The sequence below is a fragment of the Chenopodium album genome, chromosome 6 (genome assembly GCF_948465745.1).
Source record: "Chenopodium album chromosome 6, dcCheAlbu1.1, whole genome shotgun sequence".
Lineage (NCBI taxonomy): Eukaryota > Viridiplantae > Streptophyta > Magnoliopsida > Caryophyllales > Amaranthaceae > Chenopodium > Chenopodium album.
The window spans coordinates 77855140-77881576 of NC_137839.1; the positions used below are offsets into that span (position 1 = coordinate 77855140).

At 35.2% G+C, this 26437-nt stretch overlaps 3 protein-coding genes across 3 annotated transcripts; 1 reads left to right on the forward strand and 2 right to left on the reverse strand.

The window, feature by feature from the left end:
• Positions 1-735: 735 nt before the first annotated feature.
• Positions 736-5707, forward strand: LOC145635414 (O-fucosyltransferase 15-like). The gene is made up of 10 exons (XM_081686693.1): positions 736-1190; positions 1984-2073; positions 2188-2287; positions 2382-2443; positions 2565-2653; positions 3224-3344; positions 3432-3575; positions 3693-4027; positions 4460-4700; positions 5126-5707. The coding sequence occupies exons 1-10, from the start codon at positions 915-917 to the stop codon at positions 5432-5434; spliced, it is 1767 nt and encodes a 588-aa protein (XP_081542819.1). The 5' UTR covers positions 736-914; the 3' UTR covers positions 5435-5707.
• A 598-nt stretch (positions 5708-6305) lies between these two features.
• On the reverse strand, positions 6306-10705 carry LOC145637339 (subtilisin-like protease SBT2.4; the record flags this gene model as incomplete). The annotated part of the gene is made up of 9 exons (XM_081688797.1): positions 6306-6718; positions 6968-7240; positions 7564-7831; positions 7941-8281; positions 8368-8650; positions 8972-9041; positions 9139-9234; positions 9796-10202; positions 10499-10705. Coding segments are annotated over 9 exons (2358 nt in total), but the record flags the coding sequence as incomplete, so codon positions are not given.
• Positions 10706-13203: 2498 nt separating this feature from the next.
• Positions 13204-17653, reverse strand: LOC145636458 (chromatin remodeling protein EBS-like). Its single transcript, XM_081688031.1, has 5 exons — positions 17388-17653; positions 16919-17261; positions 16689-16757; positions 15351-15489; positions 13204-13831 (listed from the first exon to the last, which is right to left on the reverse strand). Exons 1-5 carry the CDS (start codon positions 17458-17460, stop codon positions 13805-13807), a joined length of 651 nt encoding a protein of 216 aa, XP_081544157.1. The 5' UTR covers positions 17461-17653; the 3' UTR covers positions 13204-13804.
• Between the last annotated feature and the right edge of the window lie 8784 nt (positions 17654-26437).

Sequence of the window (26437 nt, forward strand, 5' to 3'; positions counted from 1 at the left end):
ACCCTTTTTTAGAAAGATGCTGAAGAGCATTGAAGCCTTACCATTAAAAAACATGAAATTGCTGGTGTTATAATTAGGCCAACATGAAAAACATATCAAAAGAAGCAACAAAATAAGAATGCACTATCAAACAAGTAACATATGAAATTAAAGTGCTAAATTCTAAGAGCTTTGTATTATAAAGAAAAAAAAAAAAAAAAACTGGATTATGAAAAAACACAAAATTTTAAAGGGAACTCACTTTTTTTTTTTTTTTTTTTTTTTTTTTTTTTATTATTTTCTCTCATGACATGGCCAAAAAATATGATAATGATGAATTACTCACTGCTGGTACAATTTTTATCAATTTGATTTTCTTGTAACTACAACGGTCTAAAGTTTTGCTTAAGCCACATTCGAAATAATAATTTTAGGGATATATTAAAACATGAAAAAAACTATATCTAATACTTCATGTTATTCCTAGCAAAAAAAAAAAAAAAAAAAAAAGGGAGTACTTCGTATTATGAGTATTATGGAGTATATTTCCATGTTCGTACACTATATTTGTCCCTTTTTTTTTTGCTTGCTAAGAATATTACACTGAGAAATTTTTCTAAAAAAAATTAAAAATTCATTTGCCAAAATAAACTGTTTTTTTTTTTTTTATAAAAAAAAATTAAAATACAATTATCTTGTAATAATAATGTAATTAGTCAAATATAGTCATAATAATATTCTTACTAAAAGACGCAAGTCATTCTCCTCCCTCCAATTTCTCCCTACTTTCTCCATCAAAATTCCACCTTTTTAACCATTGCTTCAATCTTTCCTCAATTAATTCTTCCCTAAATTAGTAAATCCGCCATTAATTAATTTCTTCAAGCTCCCCTTTTCCCATTTTCTCTCTCCTCACAAAATTCAAGCTCAAAACAATGAATTTGAGCTCCATTAATGGCGTTTCAAAGAATTTCTCTGATTCAGATCAATCCTTGGATACACCCACTTACCACTCCAAAAAACGGGGCTCAAAGAAACGGGTAATTAGGGTTTCACCTTGGAAACGTTTCAAAGGATTGGGATTTTTGATTGGATTATTGGGTTTGTTCTTTCTTGTCAATTGGTGGATGCTTTCCCGCCTAAATCATTCTGGGTTTGTTCCCAAAATTAGTTCTTCCTTCAAAAAATCCAAGTCTCCCGTGATTATCAAGGTATAAATCTAATTGAATTGTGTAATTATTTCTATTTTTGATAAATGATATGTTGTTTGATTGCCAATGAGTAAAGGAAGCATGACCTGGATTAGTCGGAGTCTAGTAGGTTTTGAATTAGCGGGCCAGGTATCCGCCTAAGTTAAATTATCTTGTGATCCTCTAGGCAAAAAATGAAAATTTGGAGGGAAAGTGTCAATTTTTATTCATGTGTGCTTTTAAGGGAATTTAGCTTTCAAATCATTGAATTTATTTGACATTTGTATTGACCTGATGTTGTAAGCTTTTGCTGTACAAGTGCAACAGAAAAAGAAGGCAAGTTTTATAAATTTTTGTATGATAATTATGGAATGTACTAAAGAAAGCTATGCTTTTCACAAATGCTGGAAAAATCACATTGTAATATTGTATGCTGGTTGATTTTTTGGTACACGATTAAAAGTTTATGCTATGTGATAGTTAACGGTATTTGAAGTGTGATTCCGTACTAGTTTCGTTGATTTTGGAATTGTGTTGTCGATTTTGGAACCAAGGGAGTAGAAAGTTTAGTTTTTGTGAAACAAACTAGGTATATTTCTCTTGTAGTGAAGGAGAAGTTTGGCTCAGCTTGTCTTTATTTAATTAATCTTCTGTGAATTCGAGGTAACTTTTGTTAAGTGGCTGCAAATAATGGATGATTACAGAACAATATCAATTCTTTGTTCATTGTTGGTATAGACTAGTCTGACAACTGCTTGAGCCATTTTGAAAGCAATTTTTATATATATGTACTGATTTTTGTCACTGAATGCAGGAAGACCTGAGAAAGATAATTAAAGTGAATAAGCCTCAAAAGACACCATTTGGAAGATTGTTGAAGTTAGCTGCCCATGCATTAGCAGAGGTATGCCTTCTTTCTTGCATTGACCACTTAGTTAAGTGTTTTTATCTATGCGAGTATGTGCATTGTCTATCTAGTCTTTCAGTGTTAAATGTTCACATCCTTCACAATTTGTAGGGACAGAATAAGCCGGAACCGAAAGGGCTGTGGGAAGAGCCTTATGATCGTGCTTCCAACTGGAAGCCCTGTGCTGAGGAGCGTGATTGGGAACCTAGTGGTAAGTAATACCTTTCATGGTCCTATATACCCTATTATTTTTTCACCTCTTAATTCTTTGTATTGACACTGCTTTTTCTGTGTCTATTCATCAGAAGGAAACAATGGATACATAATGGTTACTGCTAATGGTGGGCTGAACCAGCAGAGAGTTGCAGTAAGCAATCTTTCTCCCTTGTTTTTCTAAAGAAATTAAGCAACTGTGGCCCTGTGGGTGAGCTACTCATGATTATAGTAAGGGTTCTGAGTAGTATGCTTCTTTACTTTTATGACAACAGGTATGCAATGCTGTAGCTGTTGCACGATTACTTAATGCAACTCTCGTCCTTCCAAAATTTATGTTCAGTAGCGTTTGGAGAGATGTGAGGTATCATCCTGAATCCTTGACAGCTTAATTCTTTTTCCATCAATCTTATCAATATTTCAGTTAATGTGTATGGTTTTCTCCCTACTTTGATGTTTTTCTTTTCATTGTCAGGCTCAAATTGTCAACTGGTTTTTTATTTGCTTGGGGAGCTTTTTTCTTTTTTTTTTTTTTTCAAATCTTATGCGTTATATATGATGCCTTTGGAGTTTGTTGTTTGGTGAATGTAGTGACCTTAACTGTGGGCTGATGGCTTCTACAGTTGTAAAATGTCCAAGATATCTGAAGTATTTCTGTACTGTTCTTGTAGAGAGTTTGCTATTTGCTTGATTATCATATAGCACTACTAAGTTTGCTTAAATTGTTTTTGTTCTTGTGTTCCTAGACTTGTCCTGCTTTTGGCTGATGCTCTTGTCCATGTGTGGTTGTGTATTGCATCTTGCATGCCGTTGAATTGTTCTCTTGGATTATTTTGTTTAAAACTTGATAAGGGTATACTGCTTTTTGTAAACTTGTTATTTACTTGTGATCATTCGTAACAATGTAGTGACTATCATATTCCGTAATTCTTAGTCAATTCGGCGATATCTACCAGGAGGAGCATTTTATCAACTACTTAAAACCTGATATCCGGATAGTGAAGGAACTTCCTGAAGAACTGCAGTCTCTAGATCTAGATGCAATTGACAGTGTGGTCAGTTTTCCCAAACTAATAATCAAGAATTATTTGTAGCAAATTTGGGTTCAGCTTCTTGTGTTGCTGACTAGAAAGCTTCTTCAGGTGACTGATGAAGACATCATGAAGGAGGCCAAGCCAAGCTTTTACCGCAAAAATATCCTTCCGCTCTTATTAAGAAACAGAGTCCTCCATTTTCTTGGATTTGGAAACCGCTTGGCATTCGATCCAATTCCATCTCAGCTTCAGGTAAATTGTTTGAGAATGAGGTTCCTTTAGAGCATCTATGATCTATAATCTACCTTTTCTTTTCATTATGTATTTTTGCTTCAACTGTTATGCTTCCTGATTGAGGATTACATTCAGAGACTCCGATGCAGATGTAACTTCTATGCTCTGCAATTTGTCCCAAAGATTCAAGAAGGTGGTGCATTGATTCTTCAAAGAATAAGGCAAAACTCTTCTCATGCTGGACTATTGGATAGTTATCTTGTGGGCCCATATGCAAAGAAAGTGGTGAAAGGAAAAGGAGGTCATTCTGTTAAAGGCCCAAAGTACCTAGCTTTGCACCTGAGATTTGAAATTGACATGGTGGCTCATTCACTTTGTAAGTTTGGTGGGGGTGAAGAAGAGAGGAAGGAGTTGGAAGCATATCGCCAGATTCATTTCCCTGCATTAACACGTCTTGAGAAGAGTGACAAGTATGTGCTATGATTGTGTTTGTTATTCCCTAGCAAGTTTCCATTTAACTAGTATGAGTCAGACACGTTGTCGTGTTTTTCCCTTGATATCTTGGTTCTTCTTTGTCACAAGCTACCTATAAGTTAGGCCTTACCTAAGTTTCCTAACTTAGAATTTATAGATTGAATCACTTGACTCTCTTCCCTTTTAATTTATGCTGGACTCATTACATCAAACCTTGTTTTGGGTGAAGGCTTGGATTGTGATAGGGATAAGAGGCAGAGGGAATATCTAATAGGGGCACTTCATAAGCACTTTTCTCTTCTGAGTTGAGTATACTGATTAATATCTCCAGATATATCCTCAGCTGGTCTCTAGTCAGTGATGGCAATTTTGTATTGTTATCAATTTCTTAGTGATTTCCAACATTAATTTAAAAAATTGTATTGCAGGTTACCTACTCCTGATGAACTAAGGTCAGAGGGTCTTTGTCCATTAACACCTGAAGAAGCAGTACTTATGCTTGCTGCTCTGGGTTTCAACCGTAAGACACATATATTTCTGGCTGGTGCTCAAATTTATGGAGGACAATCAAGGCTGGCTTCCTTAACTAGCTTGTATCCTCATTTGGTTACTAAAGAAAATTTGCTTTCACCATCTGAACTCGAACCATTTAAGAACTTTTCATCTCAGGTAATTGCAGTACAAAATCTTACCGCTTCGTAATTTTAGCAAATCTTTGCGAGTAAAAAAGTGGCCTGATATTTGGTTACGCAATGAGCATGATTGGTCCCTTTCATATATCACTTCAGCCATCTAGTCTTGATTTAAAATTGGGAAACTCTCATTGGTAGCCCTTTATTTGTGGACATAAGTTTTGGTAGCAGGAAAAAATAAAAAAATTCATGAAATGGCCTTACGTTTTTGGTCGGTGTCAATATGTCATCCATCCATGGCACCAACAAGGCCATTTCTCATAAAATTTAGTTGGATAAGTTAACCACTGTTATGTTTAAAATCTTCTAAACGGTTTGGTTCCAATGTGTTATATACAGTAATTGTTTTGTTCATTGGTTTGCTAAATTATGATGATCTTGTTGTTTTCCCTCCTTTCTTAGCTGGCAGCACTGGACTTTATAGGTTGCACAGCATCCTCAGCCTTTGCCATGACAGATTCTGGGAGTCAGCTGTCAGCTCTAGTGTCTGGTTTTCGAATGTATTATGGGGGAGGACAAATGCCAACAATAAGGCCTAACAAACGAAGACTTGCAGACATTTTCTTGAAAAATAATACAATAGAATGGAAGGTTTTTGAGCAGAGAGTGAGGAAAGCAGTGAGACAAACTAAACAAGTTCACCGACGGCCAACAGCGAGAAGTATATATAGGCATCCTCGTTGCAAAGAGTGTATGTGCTTGTTGGAGTAGAGTCTTGTAATAGCAAACATAGAATAGTTGTTGTATATTGGTGTTTTGTCAGGTTATATTATCCACCATTGTTTATGCATAGGTTGTGATTGACGAGGTTTTCTGATTTTTTCTACCCATTAGAGGGAAATTACATAGTACAAACTGATGGCTTCCACTTTGGCAAGCAACGGGTTTTGATTGTAATGAGTAGTAGTCTTGTAGTGTTGTACCAATTCTTGTACGATACACTAATACAGAATTTTGTAATGCCAATGCTATTTTTTTTTTATTGCTGCGTCTCAACATATTTCTATTCTCTTTGCTCTCCTGCTAATTTTGATGATGACAGTTTCAGCCTTCGGTGAAACCCTCAAAAAATCCATTTCTCGGATATCTGTGCAGACTGCAATACTGCATTACAGGTAAACACCCCTTCCGCCCTATCTGAAATTCCATCTATTCTGTTTCTACTCTACATTTTTACACTGCTGGTGACTAAAATAATTACTTCCTGCATCCCACATTATTTTGCACCTTTGTCTTTGGCACAAGATTATGAATTGGGGTTGGAATATTGGTAGAGAAGCAAGAGATTATTACTTGAAAAGTCGAGTGTGCAATTATTTTGGGACTCCAAAAAAATGCAAGTTTGCAAAAGTATCATGAATCAGGTAATGTGCCTCTAAAAACTGAGCTTTGCTATATTGGTATCAACTACTTTCAGTAAAGAATCAGGACTATAACTTGACCCTCAGCTATTGAGGCATGTCACAATTAACAATGCATATTTCTAATTATACATTTTTTAGTATAAACTGAAGTTGTTCTAAATTCTAATAGCTCATTTTGACCATCAGTAAAACTATAATTGCTCATTGGTAGTGATTTCTTACGATACTGAAACAGGTAAAACTGACAAGGGCATCCTCACAATGTGATCCAAGCTTCCTGTTAGAACAATCTCTCCAAAGCTGAAGTCCTTCTTTGCCTGGGTAACACTCAGCTTTATATCCAAATCTCGGGTCTCTGTAGGATCAATGGTGAACCAAGTTGGAGATACATCAACTTTGACCCCATTTGGTGGAAGCACAGCACACAGGTATGTTTCTTGTTTGCTTCCCACGTTCATCACAGTCCGCCTAAGTATTTTAGATCCAACAAGAGATGTTATTGTCACTGATGGTAGGTTCAAGTCCGCTGGATGCGCGAGTGGATGGTTGCATGAGCCACCTGTTGCAGCTTCAACCTCTGTTTTGTTGACGTTAGGCAAAGAGCACAGGAAAGCTACATATTCTCCTTCTCCTGAACAGCAAGTAAACATCTTCCTACTTAACATGGGGTTAACAGCTCAGTCTAAGAATTAATTTTCAGGAATGCACAACTTTTCTATCACTAGTAAAAACTTTAGATTGTACAGATATTAATTTCATAAACCCTCTTTCTAAATTAAAACAAGAAATGTGTGGTAGAAAATTTGTGGATCATGGATTCATAGTTTTTTCATAAAAGTGTTCCTATTTCTTCCCATATTCTGGTTTTATGACAACTTACTCGGGATGAATGTTAAACCAGGATCTACTGCTCTTGCCGGATTCACCAATCCACCACCTATGTCAAAGGGAGTAGAAGGATAGAAGGTACCAAGATCATATCCTTCAGAGAGTATTACTTCTCTAGAATTGTCGTATTTAGTGGCTGTAGTGGAGATTGCTGATGCAATCATGGGCGGAGTCCATGAAGGGTTATGTTGCTTGATCAATGCAGCTATTCCTGCAATATGAGGTGCTGCCATACTAGTTCCAGATGTCAAAGCAAAATCGTGCCCTGTGATTAGATACTAAGAATATTACTTGGATTTTAGAAAAAATCAAAATTGTGCAATCCTTGCTTATACTCCCTCTATCCTTTTAAGAAGTATACATGAGCATTTTGCATGAGATTAGGGAGAGCGAAAAGGGGAAATAAGTGGGAAGGTGGGTGTGGAGCCTAACTATAGAGAAGAAATGGAGGAAAAACTTTCAATGAACGAAATGTATACTTAAATTTGGGACATCCAAATACGGTTATGTATACTTAGAAGGATGGAGGGAGAACCGGAGTATATTATTTTCTGCATGAAATCATGAAAAATTCTTGTTTTTACTTACCTTCAAATATGGGCTCTGAGACACTTAGAGGGCTCCAAGCTGCCCATATCTGATGTCCAGGAGCCACGAAATCAGGCTTGAGAACATCTGCGGGGTTTCTAAGGCTATCGATAATATCAGGTCCCCTAGAAGAGAATCTGCTTATAGCAGGCACTTGTCTGTCAAAAAAAGCGATTCTCCCTTCACCTATGGAGGCTCTCCCCCTATATTTTGCTACACATCCTTGTGCAGTTTTCTTTGTTTGCTCTTCGTAATATTTAGATATGATCTACGAAAAGAGTCATCTTTAAAAAAGAATTCGAAAAGATTGTAATATTATGGTTGATTAGATTTTGAAATTTTTACTCTCTTTTTGGGATTGAGGTAATGTATCTAACCTTTGCATCTGCAGTTTTGGGGATCATGATCCCTGGCACCGGGAAAGGCACTGGTTCTGCAACGAAATCACCATAAGCAGGATTCGCAACCAGGATAAAACCCATGAATCCCAAATGTTTTGCTGTGTTGATGATGGAAGTGAGAGTGGAAGTCTGGTTATAAAATCCAGCAGAGAAATTGCAGATCACTATGCTGCCTATCACTATTGTGGGATCAAGAGCTTCCGGAAACTGGCATTCCTCTATGTAAGGTGGAGTTCTTGGGAAAGAACCATTAATATAAACAGCATCTTTTGCTAGCACCAGTTTATATTTCAGTATTCCATTTCCAAAGGTTGGTCCTGCATTCGAGTCGAATCATATTTGCAAGTCAGCAAATTTGGATTTACAGCTTTAGAGAACACAAGAATAAATTCGAAAGACTTACCTGATAACCCTACTCCAGAAATGTTCTGACCATTTCCAAGAAAGAGAGTAGCAGGGTAACTTCTGTCAGTGCTGCAAGCAGCAACTCCAACAGACCAAGGACTGTAGGAAACCACAGAGCTCGGGCCAGGTCCTTTGTTTCCTGCTGCTTGTACCACAAAAACCCCAGCTCTTCTTGCTAGCAGTGTGAAGATTTCAAATACATCAAGGAAAGTTATAGTATCTTCTCCTGGTTCATCTGGTTCCACTGACAAGTTCAGGATGTCTACTCCATCTTTTACTGCCTGAAATAATCGAATGGACCTCAAAACTCTTAATTACCATGGCAATCATCAAAAATTCAAAAGGAATCATAGATTCTTTTGCTGAGTACATTACACAGAAAGGAACAAAAGCGTATACAAACATGATATTCATAGTTTGGTATTCAGATACAGGACATGCCATCTTTTAAAAGTGTTCCCGCTACCTAAATGCTGATTGTTGAGGAGCAAAACCATTTGAAATTCAGTTTGCAAGAACCGTATATACATATTGAGATTATTTACTGTTAACTGAATCATTCACGTATAATCAAGGTGCTCCAACTTCAGAGAAGTGCTTACTTGATCAATTGCAGCCAAGACATCAGTCAAAGTACCAACTGTTGGATATATAGCTTTGTAAACTGCAATTCTGGGAGGAAATTAGTTTGCCTCCAAAAAACCTCTTATACACGAGAAAGGGTTTAACCCAAAAATCAACCGCACACAGTATATTTTCTAGCACTCACCGAGCACGTGGAGCCATCCCGCTGGCTGTTCCATAGAAATAACCATTCACCACCACTGGAACTCCTGAATTCCCAGCAGCAGTTGACGCAACATGACTGCATCAAAACATACACTGTGTAAAGAGTACAACTTTATTTCTAACCAAACTAACAAGAACAAGCCAAGTAAAATCTATTCATGACATATTAACATGCAGATAAGTTGTGTACTTGTGTAATTCAATGAAATAGTATTAGAATATGGAATAATTTGTTTTTCTGAACAAGACTAATTAGATGACATAATTGGTTTGGTCTATATGATACGATATCATAACATTTGTGTAAGGACAAAATAGTCAACTATTACATTCCAAATAATTAAATATCCTAATGCATTCGAGGGATGATACACAAATCTCTTAAAGTAAATATTTAAATTATTTCGGCCATTTGGCGTGTCTAGGAAAAAAATAAAATCAAATAAATTTGAGATGGACTGGACATTTTAGACTTTATATTATAAGATATTTTATTTCAAGTAGGATAAATCAAAACAAAACAACAAAAAGTTACTACCTCCGTTAAATGTTATGTTCAACTTCGAGTATTATTTGTGAAATATAAAATATTCCAAAGTTGCAAATAATATTTAACGGAGGTAGTGTGTAACTTTACCTCCCATGACCAACAGCATCAAAGGGAGAAAGAAAATCAAGAGAAGAATTCAAATGAGCAGCAGCTTGAGCTCCAGCAGCAAAGAACCTAGCAGAAACTATCTTCCCATTACAAGAACTCGCCGGGAAACGAGGGCCCGTCTCACAACCACCACAAAACCGACTCGAATTCGAGCAAACTAAGCTAGTGTTGATGAACAAGTCATCATTAGCAAAGCTTGGATGAAAAGGGTTAATCCCAGAATCAACAAAACCTATTACAATCCCTTCTCCTGCATTTTTTTTGTCACCTCCTTTTTCATCAGTTTGTGCCAAATTTAGGAATTTAGGAGTGTATGTTGTCATTAACTTTACTCCCCTGTCTCTTTGCACCAACTTCACTCTTGGGCTCTTTCTTAGCTTCTCTGCCTTTTTTTTTTATATAAAATTAAACAAAATAAGTTAAAGTCAAATAAATTATGGGATGATGTTTTTTAAGGCACAATATGAATGATACACACATTTTGTTTTTTTTTTTTTGCATTTATGAATAATATATGTGTATGGAAAAAAAAAAGTAATTGTTTTTAAGAATGTGATTGAAAGAGAAGGGGTGATCATATAATATAATGTGAGGGGTGTGATAGAGTATATAAATCGATCCTGGATTTATTTCAACCATTAGCTTAAGCTTTTGATTGACTTGGTCTGTTAATAGTGTGTACCTGAGAGGGAGTGGTGTGGACGGCGAAACCGTTAGCAAGATGGGTGAAGCTATGGAGTTTGTTGTAGGATCCGGAGTCTAGGGTGCTTTGGAGAAGTTGGTTTTGAGACTTCTCTAAAAGCTTTGTATGTTGTTGGTAAGCTTCACTGAAAATCCTTGTAAAAATGAAAAAAAAAAAAAAAAAAAAAAAAAAAAAAAAAAAAAAGGAAAATTATTATAGGTCAATTAATAATGAATTAAATTGATAAAAAAAAAATGAATTAAATCATGAAAAAGACTTAATCCCTAAGTGATAAAAAAAAAAAATAAATAAATAAAGTTTAAGAATGGTCTTTGAACTCTTTGTGCATGCTACATAATTTGCGGGAGGCAGTAAAAGTTTGAAGTTAAAAAGGTGGTAAAAAAATGAAGAGGAAAGGTATAAAGGAACAAAGGGGTAGTGATATAAAAGACAAATTATTACATGCATTCAGAAGCATCGAGAATGGTGTTTTTGCTTATGCGTCCTAATTACGTAATAAACATGATGAGGTTGATATATGTTACAATTAACTCTTATGCAAGGACATATCATGTGTTACAATTAACAACATTGGCATAATTAAAGGCTTTTCCCAAATAAAAAAATTCTTACAATTTTAAAAAATATTACTTCATTGGATTATTTTGTTTACAGTCGCACATACACATTAAAGTACAAGAAATGAGAAGAGAATAGATTGTTTTGAGTAACTAGAAGTCTCACATTCTAATCTTCATGCGATCTCTTTTTTTCATTAACATATTACATAAATACCAAATAAAATGTTAATATAACCTTCCTATTTAAAATTCATATATAATAAGTAAACATGTTTTCTTAAACTCCTACAAGCTAACCTGTTGGGATAAAACCTCGTTTCTTCATGAGAAGATTTTTCATCAAGAAAAGCTAATGAATCACCTTCAACCAAAACAATGTACAAAGATCTTTCTTGTTTAGCATAGGAAGGAGATATAGGACATGGTTTTAATATGATGATTAGAAAAAATAGCAAAGGCAAGACAATAACCAAGGTAAACAAAGACAAACATTTCATAGTTTTCATTTTTTTTTTTAGGGAGGAAATAAATAAAATGAAATTGAATCAACTTATAATTTATTTAATATAGTGAAATGATTAAGTAACCACCATCACATTTGTAATGTGAATAAAGGAAATTATATAGAAAATGGCCGTTTATTAATTTCTTTTTGGTATAGCTTAAGCATGACTATAAAAGTTTTCTAAACTCCCTTCAAAACCATGAGCAATAAGTTACTATAAAGTGAAAGGGAAATTAATGGTTAACTTCCTTTTTTGAATAATATAATAATGATAATGATTTGTAAGGAATTAAATAATTTGACTTAATTATGTTGATTTGTTTCTTAATTTATTGATCTTTGTAGATTTTTTAGGAAAGCAAGATACAATAAGGTGTCCTCCACTCAATGCCTAGTTCTTGTTTTCATGAGTTCAACAAATTGCTTAAAGAAGAAATGTTGATAATTACTTTACTAATTGTTAGAATAATAGTTTGTTTAATGATATGTTTTTGTAATTTTACTCTCATAGCGCATAACTAGCAAGATAATTAGACTTTACTCTTCAAATTTAAAATATATACTTGGTAACAAAAGGATTGTAATTGAAATTATGACCAAAACTTGCTAATTAGTACTCCTTCGTTCTTTTTTGTTCTAATCACTTTACATTTTAGGTGGTTCTTTTGTATTCTACCCACTTTGCTTTACTCTATTTTCAAGGCATACTCCTTTTACTTTTACCTTCTCACCCTTTCAATCCCGTAACAATTACACCATTTCATACTCTCTCTCTCTCTCTCTTTATATTCACTTTTTTCTTACACTAACTCACTTTATATAAGCCCAGGATGATTCCCTTACCATCACTTTAATTTTCGACATCATGTTTCAAAATTTCCAAATTGTTCCAATTTTGTTCATCTTAGTCTTCAAATTTAGTCTTCAAAGAACTTAATTTGATCTGACATGGTTATACATCAAGGTGCTCTTGGAATTCCCAAATTCTTCAAGAGACCTACTTTGTACTTGGAACCATCTAATGTATATTTTGGCCCACCCCTCATTCTCATGCCTTAAGATGACTTAGCTTGAACTTGAGTTGCTTTGCCTTAGCCTTGTAGGCTTGTAGCTTTGAGTTGGCATTGCCTAACCTTTCCTTAGTCCTGTGGCCAGTCAAAATGCTACCCTTAAATCACATTTTTAAGTGTTTTCTAAGGGATGATAAGGTGTTTTGATGTGTTGTGGTTTGGTAGTGCCATCCGGCATCAGCAGCTGTCCCAAATCCAAATGCCTAGGCAGCCCCAACCATACATGTTTTAAGGGATTAGGGTAGAAAGGGAAGGACAAATTGTTTACGACATAGGGCTAAATCTCACCCAAGTCGAGACTTCATGACACAACCACCGCGCTTGCATAGCCTCAACACATGCCCATAGGAGCCAGAGCATCTAATGTAGGACAACAATCAGGTGACAGGCACATACAATCAGGTTATTAAACATCAATGGAAAGCTTTGGCTTCCACCATTCTATTATTATTATTTTATTTTTTTTCAATTTAGAATACCGTGGACATTTGAAGTCAAAAGAAAATCCGATTATTGTTTCAATCAAAAGCTCATCTTGACATTCAAGGGAGGAAGGAATCACAGAACTAATATATTCAGAAAGGAATTGTTAAGCTATCCAATTACACGCAACTAAATAATTTCATTTGTTTCCTTCCAATCTTCTTCAGCTTTGCTCATCCTGTGAGACTTCGACCCAGATAACTAACTAAAACCGGAGAGCTTAGTTTACTACATTTATGCCTAAATTTCTACCTTCCAGGCAACATACCTGAAGGCTGCATCAAAAAACCATAAACTTTACCTTAATGCCGAACTTCACCATTTGTCAATGGTTAAACAATGATATCGCCATCAGAAAGAAGACTTGGACACTAGCAGCAGAAAATCTGGCACCGAAATTGATCAATTCAACCATGGCTAGAGGAGCCTATAACTGAATTATCCTTCTGCACAGGATTTTAAATTACAGAGAAGTCATACATGCATCAGCTCAGGGACACAAACACACAGAAAATTACAGCCCCATGCTAGTTTTGAGCACAAGCATGGCATTAAGTTCACAGCTGACAATACAACTCTCACAACAGTTAGTTCTACAAGGTGACTTCAAAGTTCGGCAAGAGTAAGACAATGCAAACTCCAGGTTTGTAAATCACCTCTAAGGATCTTATCTCTTTCTCCGCTTGTTATCCGGCTGCAAAAGAAAACTTTGCAAAATGAAATCTAAGTACAACAGAATAATTACATGAAGAGCAGAAAGTAGAATATATTTTACAGAAGTCAACAGCTTCTGACTGGATTGTTATTACCCCTTTAAGAAAAATGATGGATTTAATGCTCCAACCAAAACAAGTAAGGACCTAAAGATATGGAGCAAATGTCCATAGTCCAGGAATTGATCTGAACCACTCAGAAAATAAACCTTGAAATGTATTTCAGTCTTCGAATATTAAATTTGTAAGAGTTCTGCAGACTAAATGGTGCAGATTCAGTCTTTAATTATCAAATCGCATATTAAATACAAATACTCCTAGACCAGATATTATTAGAGAGACACAAAGTGGACTACATCTGATTTACACTGCCTTTTCCAGTAATATAAAGTTATAAACAAAGGCAGGCATAAAGAAAAAACTAAGTGTGAGCAACATCAAGAGTCAAGACACACACAACATCAAGATCAAGATCACAGGCAAACACATTGATTTCTAAACCACACACAGTATCAAGTAACACACACCAAATCAATAAACCAATTCAGGCATACAAAGAAAACAATGTTAGTAATGATGATATCTATTTATAAGCAAACTTCTACTTTGGTACTCCCTCCGTCCCTAAATTACATTCCTCCTTTCTATTTTTGTTATTCCAAAATTACATTCCTCCTTTCTATTTTTGGTAAGTTTTTTTTTAGTAAATCAACTCTCTTTTTCTGTTTTATATTTAATGTTTTCTCACTCATCCTTACCTAATCTCACTCATAATCCTTGTGCCAAATTACAATGAATATGATTGGTTAAAAAAATTCAATTAGGAGCATGTGATTGGTCCTTTTTTTTTTTGCAAAGGATTGAAGACATGTCATGAGTAATAACTAATCTATCTTTGTACTTCTCATTGCATAATCTAATTATTGTTATTTGTCTTATTCTTTCCTCCTTAATTCCCGTGTAAATTTCCAAAGAGGAATGTAATTTAGGGACGGAGGGAGTACCCTATTTCTTACATGCATATAGCTACCCAGGAACACCAAGCCATGATAAGAATAAGTAACATTTCATCAATAGCCACAAATATTGCAAACTAGATTAGTAACAAATGACAGCTTCTTCATCTACTAGAGATTGAAAGTTGTCCAATGTAATACTAGTTGTCCAATGTAATACTATGTAACTACTGTCACATCACCAGCAAATTAAAAAGAGCAAGACAGTAAGTACAATCTAGGAGTAAAGAAGAATGAAGCCGCTGCCAAAGCCCAAGCTCAGTATGTCAGCTTAACACTAAAAACAAACCTTAACCCATCAATGGCTGCAGATTTCAACTGCAACCAGTGGGACATCAGATAAGTAAGAATTTTCATCTACCTAGACCGTCTACCCAACGTAAACCAAAAGTTAATGATCAGCATTCATGCATGCAAAGAATAAGAAAGTGTGAGCAAACACAAGCAAGATGAAGCCCAAACATCACAAGGCAGAACTTTTCACCTTGCCATCAGCTAGCGGTGATGCAGAGAATGAGTTGCCCCCCTTCTTCGGATCATCTTCAGCAGCACAATCAGAGCATAAAAAGTGATCCAACTTCTTTGCTTCTTCAATAGTCATGCCCATGCAAGAAGGATGGAACCTACATGAATCTTAAATCGTTAGAGTGACAGAGAATTTCATCCTCAACTACATCTAATTTTGTCGTTTACAAACTAAAAGAACAAGTTAATATACGCATCACCTAATTACAATAAAAGGAAGATTGAAATTCAGAAGAACAAACAGCAAAGCTTTTACAAGAACTAGTGCTAGTGCTAATATCATAATGCATCTAGTAGAAAAGGATCTAAGCTAAGATCAAGCAAAATTAATGCTCCACGCAAGATTTGAAAAAACAAAACAAAAAGCAGGCTGGTAGAACTCGTAGTTCTGGTGGCAGAGCATATTCAATTTGTATACCAAAGTTTCCAAAGAGTATAATCCCGCAATTATCAGGAAATACTGTATGGTATTTGGTCGAATTTGGAGTCCCAAGCATCACTTCAAATCCAAAACTCCAAAGATAGCATATGGATAGTACTTCTGTGAATAATGCAGCATTGAATAACCATATCAGGCATGACAGAGATGGTAGCCAGCAATCACAAAAAAAAAAAAAAAAAAAAAAAAAAAAAAAAAAAAAAAAAAAAAAACCTACTATAAAATATCAAGACCTAAGTCATGTCTCATATTACCAAATAAAGCGTTTTCTACGTACAAAAAGGTTCTTAGAGCAACTCCAATGGTTGTAGCTAGGGACTTGCTTGCAATTTTAATAATTCTCTACCTACTAGCTTGACCATTGCAGCTAAAAAACTCAATTAGCTTGGCTAAGAAAATTAGCTTGGCAGGCTTTGCTAATTTGCTTGGGAAATAAACTTGCCAAAATAAAATGCTCATTGCACCAATTAAGCTCTTTCCATATATTTTCTATCCAACAACTACTACGCTAATAGCTAGCCATTGGAGCAAAGAGTAGCTAAAATAATAATTAGCTTAAAAGTTTATGTGGCATGGCAAGCTAATTTGACAATTAGCTTGCCATTGGAGTAGCTCTTAAACAGGGCTGCTTAAAAATTAATAAGCGAGAAACAACAAATTATCCTTGATACAAGCATATGTGGTTACGCCTAAAAAAACCTAGCAAAAACAAAGAATGGAGCCACGCATTCTCTAATAAGCCGTTCTATAGTGATAACACAACAAATCGTCCCTAAAAAGAAACATAATCCTATGAAATCAAGCTGAAACACATAAAAAACGAAATGCTGCAATACTAAACCATAATTAAGAACTTACCAGTCCTTACAGCCCTCACATTGCACCATAAGATCATCGGGATTATACGGCATTTCACACTTGCAATACCTACAAAACACAACACCCACCAAAAACAAACAAACACCCAACAAAACCAAATCAAAACCCACATCAAAAAACACAAAACCCAACTCAAATTCACCTCAAAATTCCAAACCCACCCAACCCCTCCCCTATCGAAAAACCGAAAGAGACGAAATCAAACTCACACAGCAACACGATCAGGAGTAAAAGCACCAGTGGCAGCCTTATACTCAAATCTACAAAAGTAATCATCAGCCCCAACATTCTCAAGCTTAGTGTAGTTCTTAAATGAGTGAACAATACACTTCCCTTCAATTGTATGAGCACTTTGTACATCATGGTGGTCAGACAAGAACAATTCTTTAGCACCATGAAATTGCCTTCTTCCTCCCATAGATTCTTCAGGTCTATAATACCATCTAACCCTAACTTTCACATTGTTCCTGCTATCAGCTTCAATCTTTTCAACACGAGCAACATAGGGTGGTTTGCCCACATCAGCAGGTCTCATCAAAACACAATCTCCAACTTTAAAAAAGCAAAAAAATTCAATACAAAATTTAGCGAATTAATCAATTGAAAACAAGAGAAACCCAGAAATTTAATTTGATTATACAAAAAGGGTTTGAATTTTGATGGGATTTTTGTACTTACCTCGAACAACCTTGTTGGTGCCTTTAATGGTGTATGAATCAAGGTCCCGCTTTCCTGGGCGAGTCTTCGCCATTGAAGAGAGATAAAAGAGGGATTGAAGAAGAGAGAAATGGGGAATTTAAGGAGAAAATGGAAGGCGCAAAAACCCTAGATTTTGGGGGAGAAAACCCTAGAGATTGAAGGTGTTCATGGGAAGAAGAAGAGAGAGAAAGAGAGTAACTTTTTTGACTTGGGATTGAGAGGAGAGTGTGGGGAATGACTGACGGAGTGAGGTGAACGATCTAACGATAGCCACAAAACACACTCCCAAAAAAAAAAAAAATTAAAAACAAAATGTACTTGAATGAATTTGATTTTTTTTTTTTTTTTTTTTTTACTTTCTTGTTAAAAATATGTGACCTAAATAAATGAATTACAACCACCATTAATGGAGAGAAGTAATTAGTAGGGGAGGGGTAGTTGTAAGCCCAAATTTTGACTTTCAAAAATACTTCGTAGGTAGGAAATTATAAAGGATACAGTGGTAAGAAATGTTAATCTCGATCTGGAATATCTATAAATGTACGATGTTTTATTGACTTGGGTGATCAGTTGAACCGGATTTAGATTTCGATGAATTTAGGTTGATTGATCAGCTGGATTTGATGACTTAGGGTCTATTCACATTTGCTGAACTGAACTGAACTGAACTGATTGGAGCTGAACTGAGCTGAAATGAATATTTTATGAGAGAGGGAAATTAAGTAAATGTGAACAGACCCTTAATTTTATGAGTCAATTTCAAGTCTGAAAAGTCAAATTGGATATTTCAAATGAGTTCGGTCAGACATTATTCAAATCATGTGAAACTATTTTGTGGTCGTATATGGTGAGTGGGAATGTGAGATGTCAAATTTGGTCAAATTATCCATATAATTTTTTTTTTCTTTTTTTTCTTTTTTTTTTACAAGGTATATGCAAATTTAATTTTGGCAATTCTAAAGGTATAACAATAGGTTTCAATAGTGGATTCGAAATTGATACCCTAAATTAGATGGAAAACCATTATCAAATTTGCCCTTTGCTTAAAGTAGAAACTTAGTGAAGCCCAAACAAAAATTAAAGGCCCAAAAGAGGCTAATATATTATTTGGGCTTACATAGTTTATCAAAAATTAATGAGCATTTCTATTAACTAATATTAAAACAAAACATTACTGACATCATTCCTTCCCCAAATTGAACACATGCACTCTCACATGAATTTTTTTTCCTACCAATTTGCTATGAAGATGTCATTATTCTTTTTTTTTACTTTTACCTTTGTTTTTTTATCTAATAAACCTTTCATATGTTCTATCCTAGTTTTGTCCATACTGAGTCCTTTTTTTTTTTTTTTTTATGTTAATATTTCAATGTTCAAAAGTGTTCATTGTGATTTTTTTTTTTGGTATTGCGCAAGTAATATCCTACTGTAGAAATACTTATCACGTATACAAAAAAATAATTACGGGTAGAAAACTTTCTTTCTCCGTATAATGAACAAAAATCTCAAAATGTATTTGTTTAAAACCGTGCATCACACGAGAAACTAAACTAGTATTAACCTATAATAAAAGAAAATTCGTTTGTCATTGTGAAAAAATTTCTCGCCTTTTTTTTTCCGTTTTTTTTTTACAAAATCTTTATGTAAACGGTTTATACCTTATGATATTTTATTTCCAGTTTAACAATCATATTCCATATATACTCAAATAAAATATTTCTATATACTCCCTCCGTTTTTAAATACTTGCTCCACTTTCCTTTTTCGGCCGTTTTTAAATACTTGCTCCATTTCCTTTTATAGAAAACTTTTACAATATTTAATTCATTTCTCACACTTAGTGGACCCAACATAATACTCTCTCTCCTCCTATTCTTCCACTACTTTTGCTTTTTATAATTTTTTATTTTCTCAACTACCCCACTACCTCCATATTTTATTACTTTCTTCAATTTCTCCTAAAACTCCGCGCATGGAGAAATGGAGCAAGTATTTAAAAACGGGGGGAGTATAATTTATATTTTGTAATATTTCTGTTAAAAATATTCTAATTATAAAACGTTGTTAAAGTTAGTAATTCGTAAATGTCAATTTTATGTATTAACAAACGTGAAAATCAAAGTGATACAATTATTATGAATTACATAATCATTATTATTTTATTCTTTATTTTTCTTTTTCACTATGAGGTTGTTTGGTTAGGTCCTAATTACGCCACATTACATTGCTACATACTCTTGCCATTCGGGGCTTGTTTAGTTCACCTTATTTTTGCTTTTTTGATCTGGTCTAGTCTGAATGTTAGATTTAACCAAACATTAACCTTAAATATACAATAATCTATCTTGTTAAATTCGTAATAATGTGTATTTTATTAACATGTGATTTTCATAGTTTTTTTCAATAAGTAATTAAAGATATTGAGCGATAAAAAATTGCAAATAAAACGATGATCTGATCTAAACTTATTTCTTCTGACCTGATCTGATCTGAACTTTACTTTATTTTATAAGAAATAAATAAAAATAAGGTGAATTAAACTAGACCTCATTGTGAGTGCACACAATAGTTGTTTTTGTGCACATTTTAGAGGGTGGTCGATTAAAGGTCCTTGTGCACGTCGTGCAACACATAACTCTCTTTTAAAATTAAGGTAGTTTTTGACAAATTCTCCTAACAAAATCTATAGTACATACTGAAGCTATCAATTTGGGTAAACGGGTTGGGTTTGGGTCGGGTCAACTCAGGTTGGGTCAATTCAGATTAATTCCATAACTTATGTGGGTCGGGTTTGGGTTGAGTCATGCTTGAGTCGGTTCAAGTCGGATCATACTTCTTATCGGGTTTAGGTCGGGTTAATAACAGGTCAGGTTACAGTCAGGTCGGGTGAACAATAGGTCGGGTTTAATTCGGGTTTTCACGGGTTAAAACAGGTTAGGGTAATTCTCGGGTACGAGTCGGGTTCGGTTCAAGTCAATAATTTGTAGGTTGGAATCAGGTCGAGTCATTTGCGAGTTTGAGTCAGGCTCGGTTCAAGTCAATAATTTGCAGATTATAATCAAGTCAGGTCATTGTCGGGTTCGGTTCAAGTCAATAATGGACGGGTTATAATCAGGTTGGGTCATTTTCAAGTTGGGTCATTCTTGAATTCAAGTCGGGTTATGTTCGAGTCAATAATTTGCAGGTTAAAATTAGGTCAGGTCATTTCCAAGTCAGGTCATATTCGAGTTCAACTAACTATAAATAAATAATTATCATTTTTATCAAGCTAATTATTTCCTTTGACTATAATATATATGGAAATATAATAGGGAACTATAGTCTATAATTTAGGAAGATAATTTTCTCCTTTAACCATACAACAAATATATACTATATTTAACTCTTAAATTTGAGGATGATGCTCCTTTCTTTTGCTGCCTGGATCGACTTGGTATCCCAAGACAAAATGCTTTGATCAACAATAATAAGGTGGTCTAAATTGCATTTAAGGTGATTTGAAATCGAGTTAGGAACAATTTAGGTTGAATTTAGGTCGGGTCAATAATAAGTCGTCTTAATTTCAAGTCGAGTTAGTAATAGATCGGATTGAATTTTTGGGTTGGATAAGTAATATAGGTAAGGTAAAATTCGGGTCGGGTCAATAACAAGTCGAGTTGAATTTGGGTCAGGTCAATAACAAGTCGGGTTAATTTCGAGTCGGGTTTGTAACGGGTTGGATTAAATTCGGGTCGGGTTGAATTCAAGTCAGGTTAGTAACAAGTCGGGTTAAATTCGGGTTTTGACTGGTTGTATCGGGTTTGGGTCAATTTCGGTTCAAGTCGGGTTCGATGTAATTTAATTAAATTGGCCGTTGTAAACCGGTATGTCGGTGCAAGTTGTAAACCGGTAAATTGGTTGTTTAAAAGCAAATTGAATGGTTCCACACACCCAATTGGACTCCCGGAGGGTATTAGGGACCATGGTAAAAATTTCGGCAAATTTTATTTCCAGGCGAAAAAAAAGTCGAAATTTTCCAAAATTGAAGGCTAATATCCACGTTTTTTGAGAATATTTAGAGATTTCGGGGACGGTGTCAAAAAGTCTTGAAATACTATGGGATACATCTCGGGGTCATATAATGCCGTTTGGAACCATATATGATCATTATTTGTTATCATAAATGTTCGTGGTAGGCTTGAATTAATGAAATTGTTGCAAGTTGTAAACCGGTAAATTGGTCGTTTAAAGGCAAATTGGATGGGTCCACCCACCCAATTAGACTCCCGGGGGATATTAGGGACCATGATAAACATTTCGGCAATTTTTATTTACACACGAAAAAGTCAAAAAATTCCAAAATTTAAGGCTAATATCCACGCTTTTTGAGAATTTTCGAGGTTTCGAGGCTCGGTATCGAAAATCCTTGAGATTTTAGGGGGATAGATCTCATGGTCATATAATGCTGTTTGGAACCATATATGATCATTATATGTTGTCATAAATGTTCGTGGTAGGCTTGAGTTAATGAAATCGGAGCAACTTGTAAACCGGTAAATTGGTCGTTTAAAGGCAAATTAGATGGTTCCACCCAGCCAATTGGACTCCCGGAGAGTAATATGGACCATTGTAAACATTTTGGAAATTTTTATTTCCGAGCGAAAAAAGTCATAAAATTCCAAAACCGAAGACTAATATCCAAGCTTTTTGAGAAATTTTGGAGGTTTTGGGGCCCGTTGTCGAAAAGGTTTAAGATTTTAGGGGATACATCTCGGGGTCATATAATGTCGTTTGGAACCATATATTATCATTATATGTTGTCATAAATGTTCGTGGTAGGCTTGAATTAATGAAATCGGTGCAAATATTAAATCGATAAATTGGTCGTTTAAAGGCAAATTGAATGGTTCCACCTACCCAATTGGACTCCGGGAAGGTATTATGGACCATGGTAAACATTTTGTTAATTTTTATTTACGAAAGAAAAAAATTTAAAAAATTCAAAAATTGAAGGCGAATATCCACGCTTTTTGAGAAATTTGGAGTGCATGAGTTAATGAAATCGGTGCAAGTTGTAAGCCGGTAAATTGGTCATTTAAAGGAAAATTGGATGCTTCCACCCACCCAATTGGACTCCTGGGGGGTATTAGGAACCATGGTAAAAATTTCGGCAATTTTTATTTCCGTGCCAAAAAAGTCAAAAAATTCCAAAATTGAAGGCTAATATCCATGTTTTTTTAGAAATTTCGAAGGTTTTGGGGCCCGGTGTCGAAAATCCTTGAGATTTTAGGGGATAACTCTCGGGGTCATATAATGCCATTTGGAACCAGAAATGATCATTATATATTGTCATAAATGTTCGTCTTAGGCTTGAGTTAATGAATTCGGTGCAAGTTGTAAACCGGTAAATTGGTCGTTTAGAGGCAAATTGGATGGTTGCACCCACCCAATTGGACTCTCAGAGGGTATTAGGGACCACGGTAAACATTTCGGAAACTTTTATTTACGGGCGAAAAAAAGTCAAAATATTCCAAAATTGAAGGTTAATATCACACTTTTTGAGAATCTTTTGAGGTTTCGGGTCCAGGTGTCGAAAAGGCTTGAGGTTTTAGGAGATACATCTCGGGGTCATATATTTCCGTTTGGAACCATATATGATCATTATATGTATTCATAAATGTTCGCGATAGGCTTGAATTAATGAAATCGGTGCTAGGTGTAAATCGGTAAAATGGTTGTTTAAAAGAAAATTGGATGGTTTCACCCACCTAATTGGTCTCCCAGAGGGTATTAGGGAACATGGTAAACATTTCAACAATTTTTATTTCAGGGCGAAAAAAAGTTTAAAAATTCCAAAATTAAAGGCTAATATCCACGCTTTTTGAGAAATTCTGTAGGTTTCGGGGTCCGGTGTCGAAAAGCCTTTAGATTTTAGGGGATAAATCTCGGGGCCATATAATGCCATTTGGAACCATATATGATCATTATATATTGTCATAAATGTTTGTGGTAGGCTTGAGTTAATGTAATTGGCGCAAGTTGTAAACCGGTAAATTGGTCATTTAAAGACAAATTGGATGGTTCCACCAACCCAATTGGACTTCCGGAGGGTATTAGAGACCATGGTAAACATTTCGGCAATTCTTATTTTCGGACGAAAAAAGTCAAAAAAATTCAAAAATTGAATGCTAATCCACGCTTTTTAAGAATTTTTTTAGTCTTCGGGGCTTGGTGTCGAAAAGTCTTTAAATTCTAGGGATTACATCTCGGGCTCATATAATGTTGTTTGGAACCATATATGATCATTATTTGTTGTCATAAATGTTCGTGGAAGGCCTTAATTAATGAACACGGCGTAAGTTGTAAACCGATAAATTGGTCATTCAAAGACAAATTGGATGGTTCCACCCACCCAATTGGACTCCAGGAGGGCATTTAGTACCATGGTAAAAATTTCGGCAATTTTTATACCTGGGCGAAAAAAAGTTAAAAAATTGCAAAATTGAAGGCTAAGATCGACACTTTTTCTGAATTTCGAATGTTTCGAGGGTCCGGTGTCGAAAATCATTGAGATTTTAGGGGATACATCTCGAGGTCATATAATTTGTTTAGATACATATATGATCATTATATGTTGTCATAAATGTTTGTGGTAATGTTGAGTTAATGAAATCGATGCAAGTTATAAATCGGTATATTGGTCGTTTAAAGGCAAATCGGATGGTTCCACCCAGCTAATTGGACTCCTGGAGAGTGTTAGAGACCATGGTAAACATTTCGGCAATTTTTATTTTCGGGTGAAAAAAAGTCAAAAAAAATCTAAAATTGAAGGCTAATATCCATGCTTTTTGAGATATTTTGGAGGTTTCGAGTAGAGCTGTCAATTTGGGTAAACGAGTCAGGTTTGGGTCGGTAAGAGTGGGTCGGGTCAACTCGTATCGGGTCAATTCGGATTAATTCCATAACCTATGCGGGTCGGGTTTGTGTTGGGTCATGCTTGAGTCGGATCACGTCGGGTCATACTTCTTATCGGGTTTGGGTCGGGTTACATTCGGTTCGGGTGAACAATAGGCCGGTTTAATTTGGTATTTCACGGGTTAAAACGGATTAGGGTAATTCTCGGGATTGAGTCGGGTTCGGTTCAAGTCAATAATTTGCATGTTAGAATCAAGTCGGGTCAATCTCGGGTTTAGTCGGGTTCGGTTTAAGTCAATAATTTACGGGTTATAATCAGGTTGGGTCATTTTCAAGTCAGGTCATTCTCGGGTTCAAGTCGGGTTTGGTTCAAGTTAATAATTTGCGGGGTATAATCAGGTTGTGTCATTTCCATGTCGGGTCATTCTCGGAGTCAAGTCAGGTTTTGTTCAAGTCAATAATTTGCAGGTTACAATCAGGTCGGGTCATTTCAAGTCAGGTCATATTCGGGTTCAACTAATTATAAATAGATATTTATCATTTTTATCAAGATAATTATTTCCTTTGACTATAATATATATGGCAATATATTAAGTAATTATTTTTTATAATTTAGGAAGATAATTATCTCCTTTGACCATACAACAAATATATACTATATATAACTTTTGAATTTGAGGATGATGCTCCTTTCTTTTGTTGGCCCGGACCGACTTGGTCTCCCTAGACAAAATGCTTTGATCAACAATAATAAGGTGGTCTAAATTTCATTTAAGGTGATTTTAAATCGGGTTAAGAACAATTTTTGTCGTGTTGAATATTTGGGTTGGGTTAGTAATAGGTCTGATAAAATTCGGGTTGGGTCAATAACAAGTCAGGTTGAATTTTGGTCAGGTCAATAACAAGTCGGGTTGATTTCGGGTCGGGTTTGTAATAGGTTGGGTTAAATTCAGATCGGGTTAGGAACGGGTCAGGTTGAATTTAGGTCAGGTTAGTAACAAGTCGGGTTCAATTCGGGTTTTAACGGGTTAAAACAGATTTGGGTCAATTTTGGTTCAAGTCGGTTTCGGTTCAGGTCAATAATTTACGGGTTACATTCGGGTCGAGTCATCTCCAGGTCAGTTCATGTTCGGGTTCGGGTCTCACATACTCGGGTCAACTCGGGTCTAGAGTTGGTTTTAGGTCGGGTTTGGGTCACCATTTTTTTGGGTTCACATAAGTCGGTTAATAATCGGGTTTGAGTCGATATTTCGGATCGGGTCAATTTTTGACAGCTCTAGTACATACAACCAACAAACAATATAACCTTCTTGTGGGGAGCTTATCTTTTCAATTGTTTTCAATCTCTTAATCTATAGCGAATTTCATATATACTCCTTCTGTCCCTTAAATCTTGCTCTCTACTTTCTTTATTGGGGTGTCCCTTTGATAATTGCTCCATACCATGTATAGTAATAGGAACCACTATTTTCCTTTCACAAACAATATTTTGGACCCACCATTATTCTCTCTCATCAAATTTACACATTTTAAAATTACTAAAGTGAACATTCAGTATGAGGCAAAAATAAGGGGACCGAGGAGGGAGGGTGAATACTTTAACTTGATTGTATACATTACTTGAAACTATTACACATTGTAGAGCTATATTAACTACGGAGTATTTTTTTGTGGAGTTCATGAATAAACGCATAATTGAGTGGAAATCTTGTCCCATATTAAACTAATGTAATGGTGGGGGAAAGTGTTGGGACGTGTATCCCACATTAAGGAAACAAGAAACTCATGTACTTTTTGTAAGGCTAAGAGGCTACTCCCCTTATTGTCATATAATTTTAAGACGAAATTTCATTAGACTTATAAAGTGAACACTCGAGTAGGTGTAAGCCGTGCAACCCAGACCCATTTAACATTCTCCCTAATGTTAAAAAAAAGCCTAATATATAATTTAGTTTTTTTTTTTTTTCCCTTCTTCTCTACCCTTGAAATAACACATTCTAATGTAAATTTATTATGGTCTGATTTGAATTAATTGTTAGCATATGGCTTATTCTCTTCAGCATAATTTCAATTTAGTTTAGTTTAGTGCAGTTCAGTTCAGCTCCAATATGTTCTGTTCAGTTCAATTCACT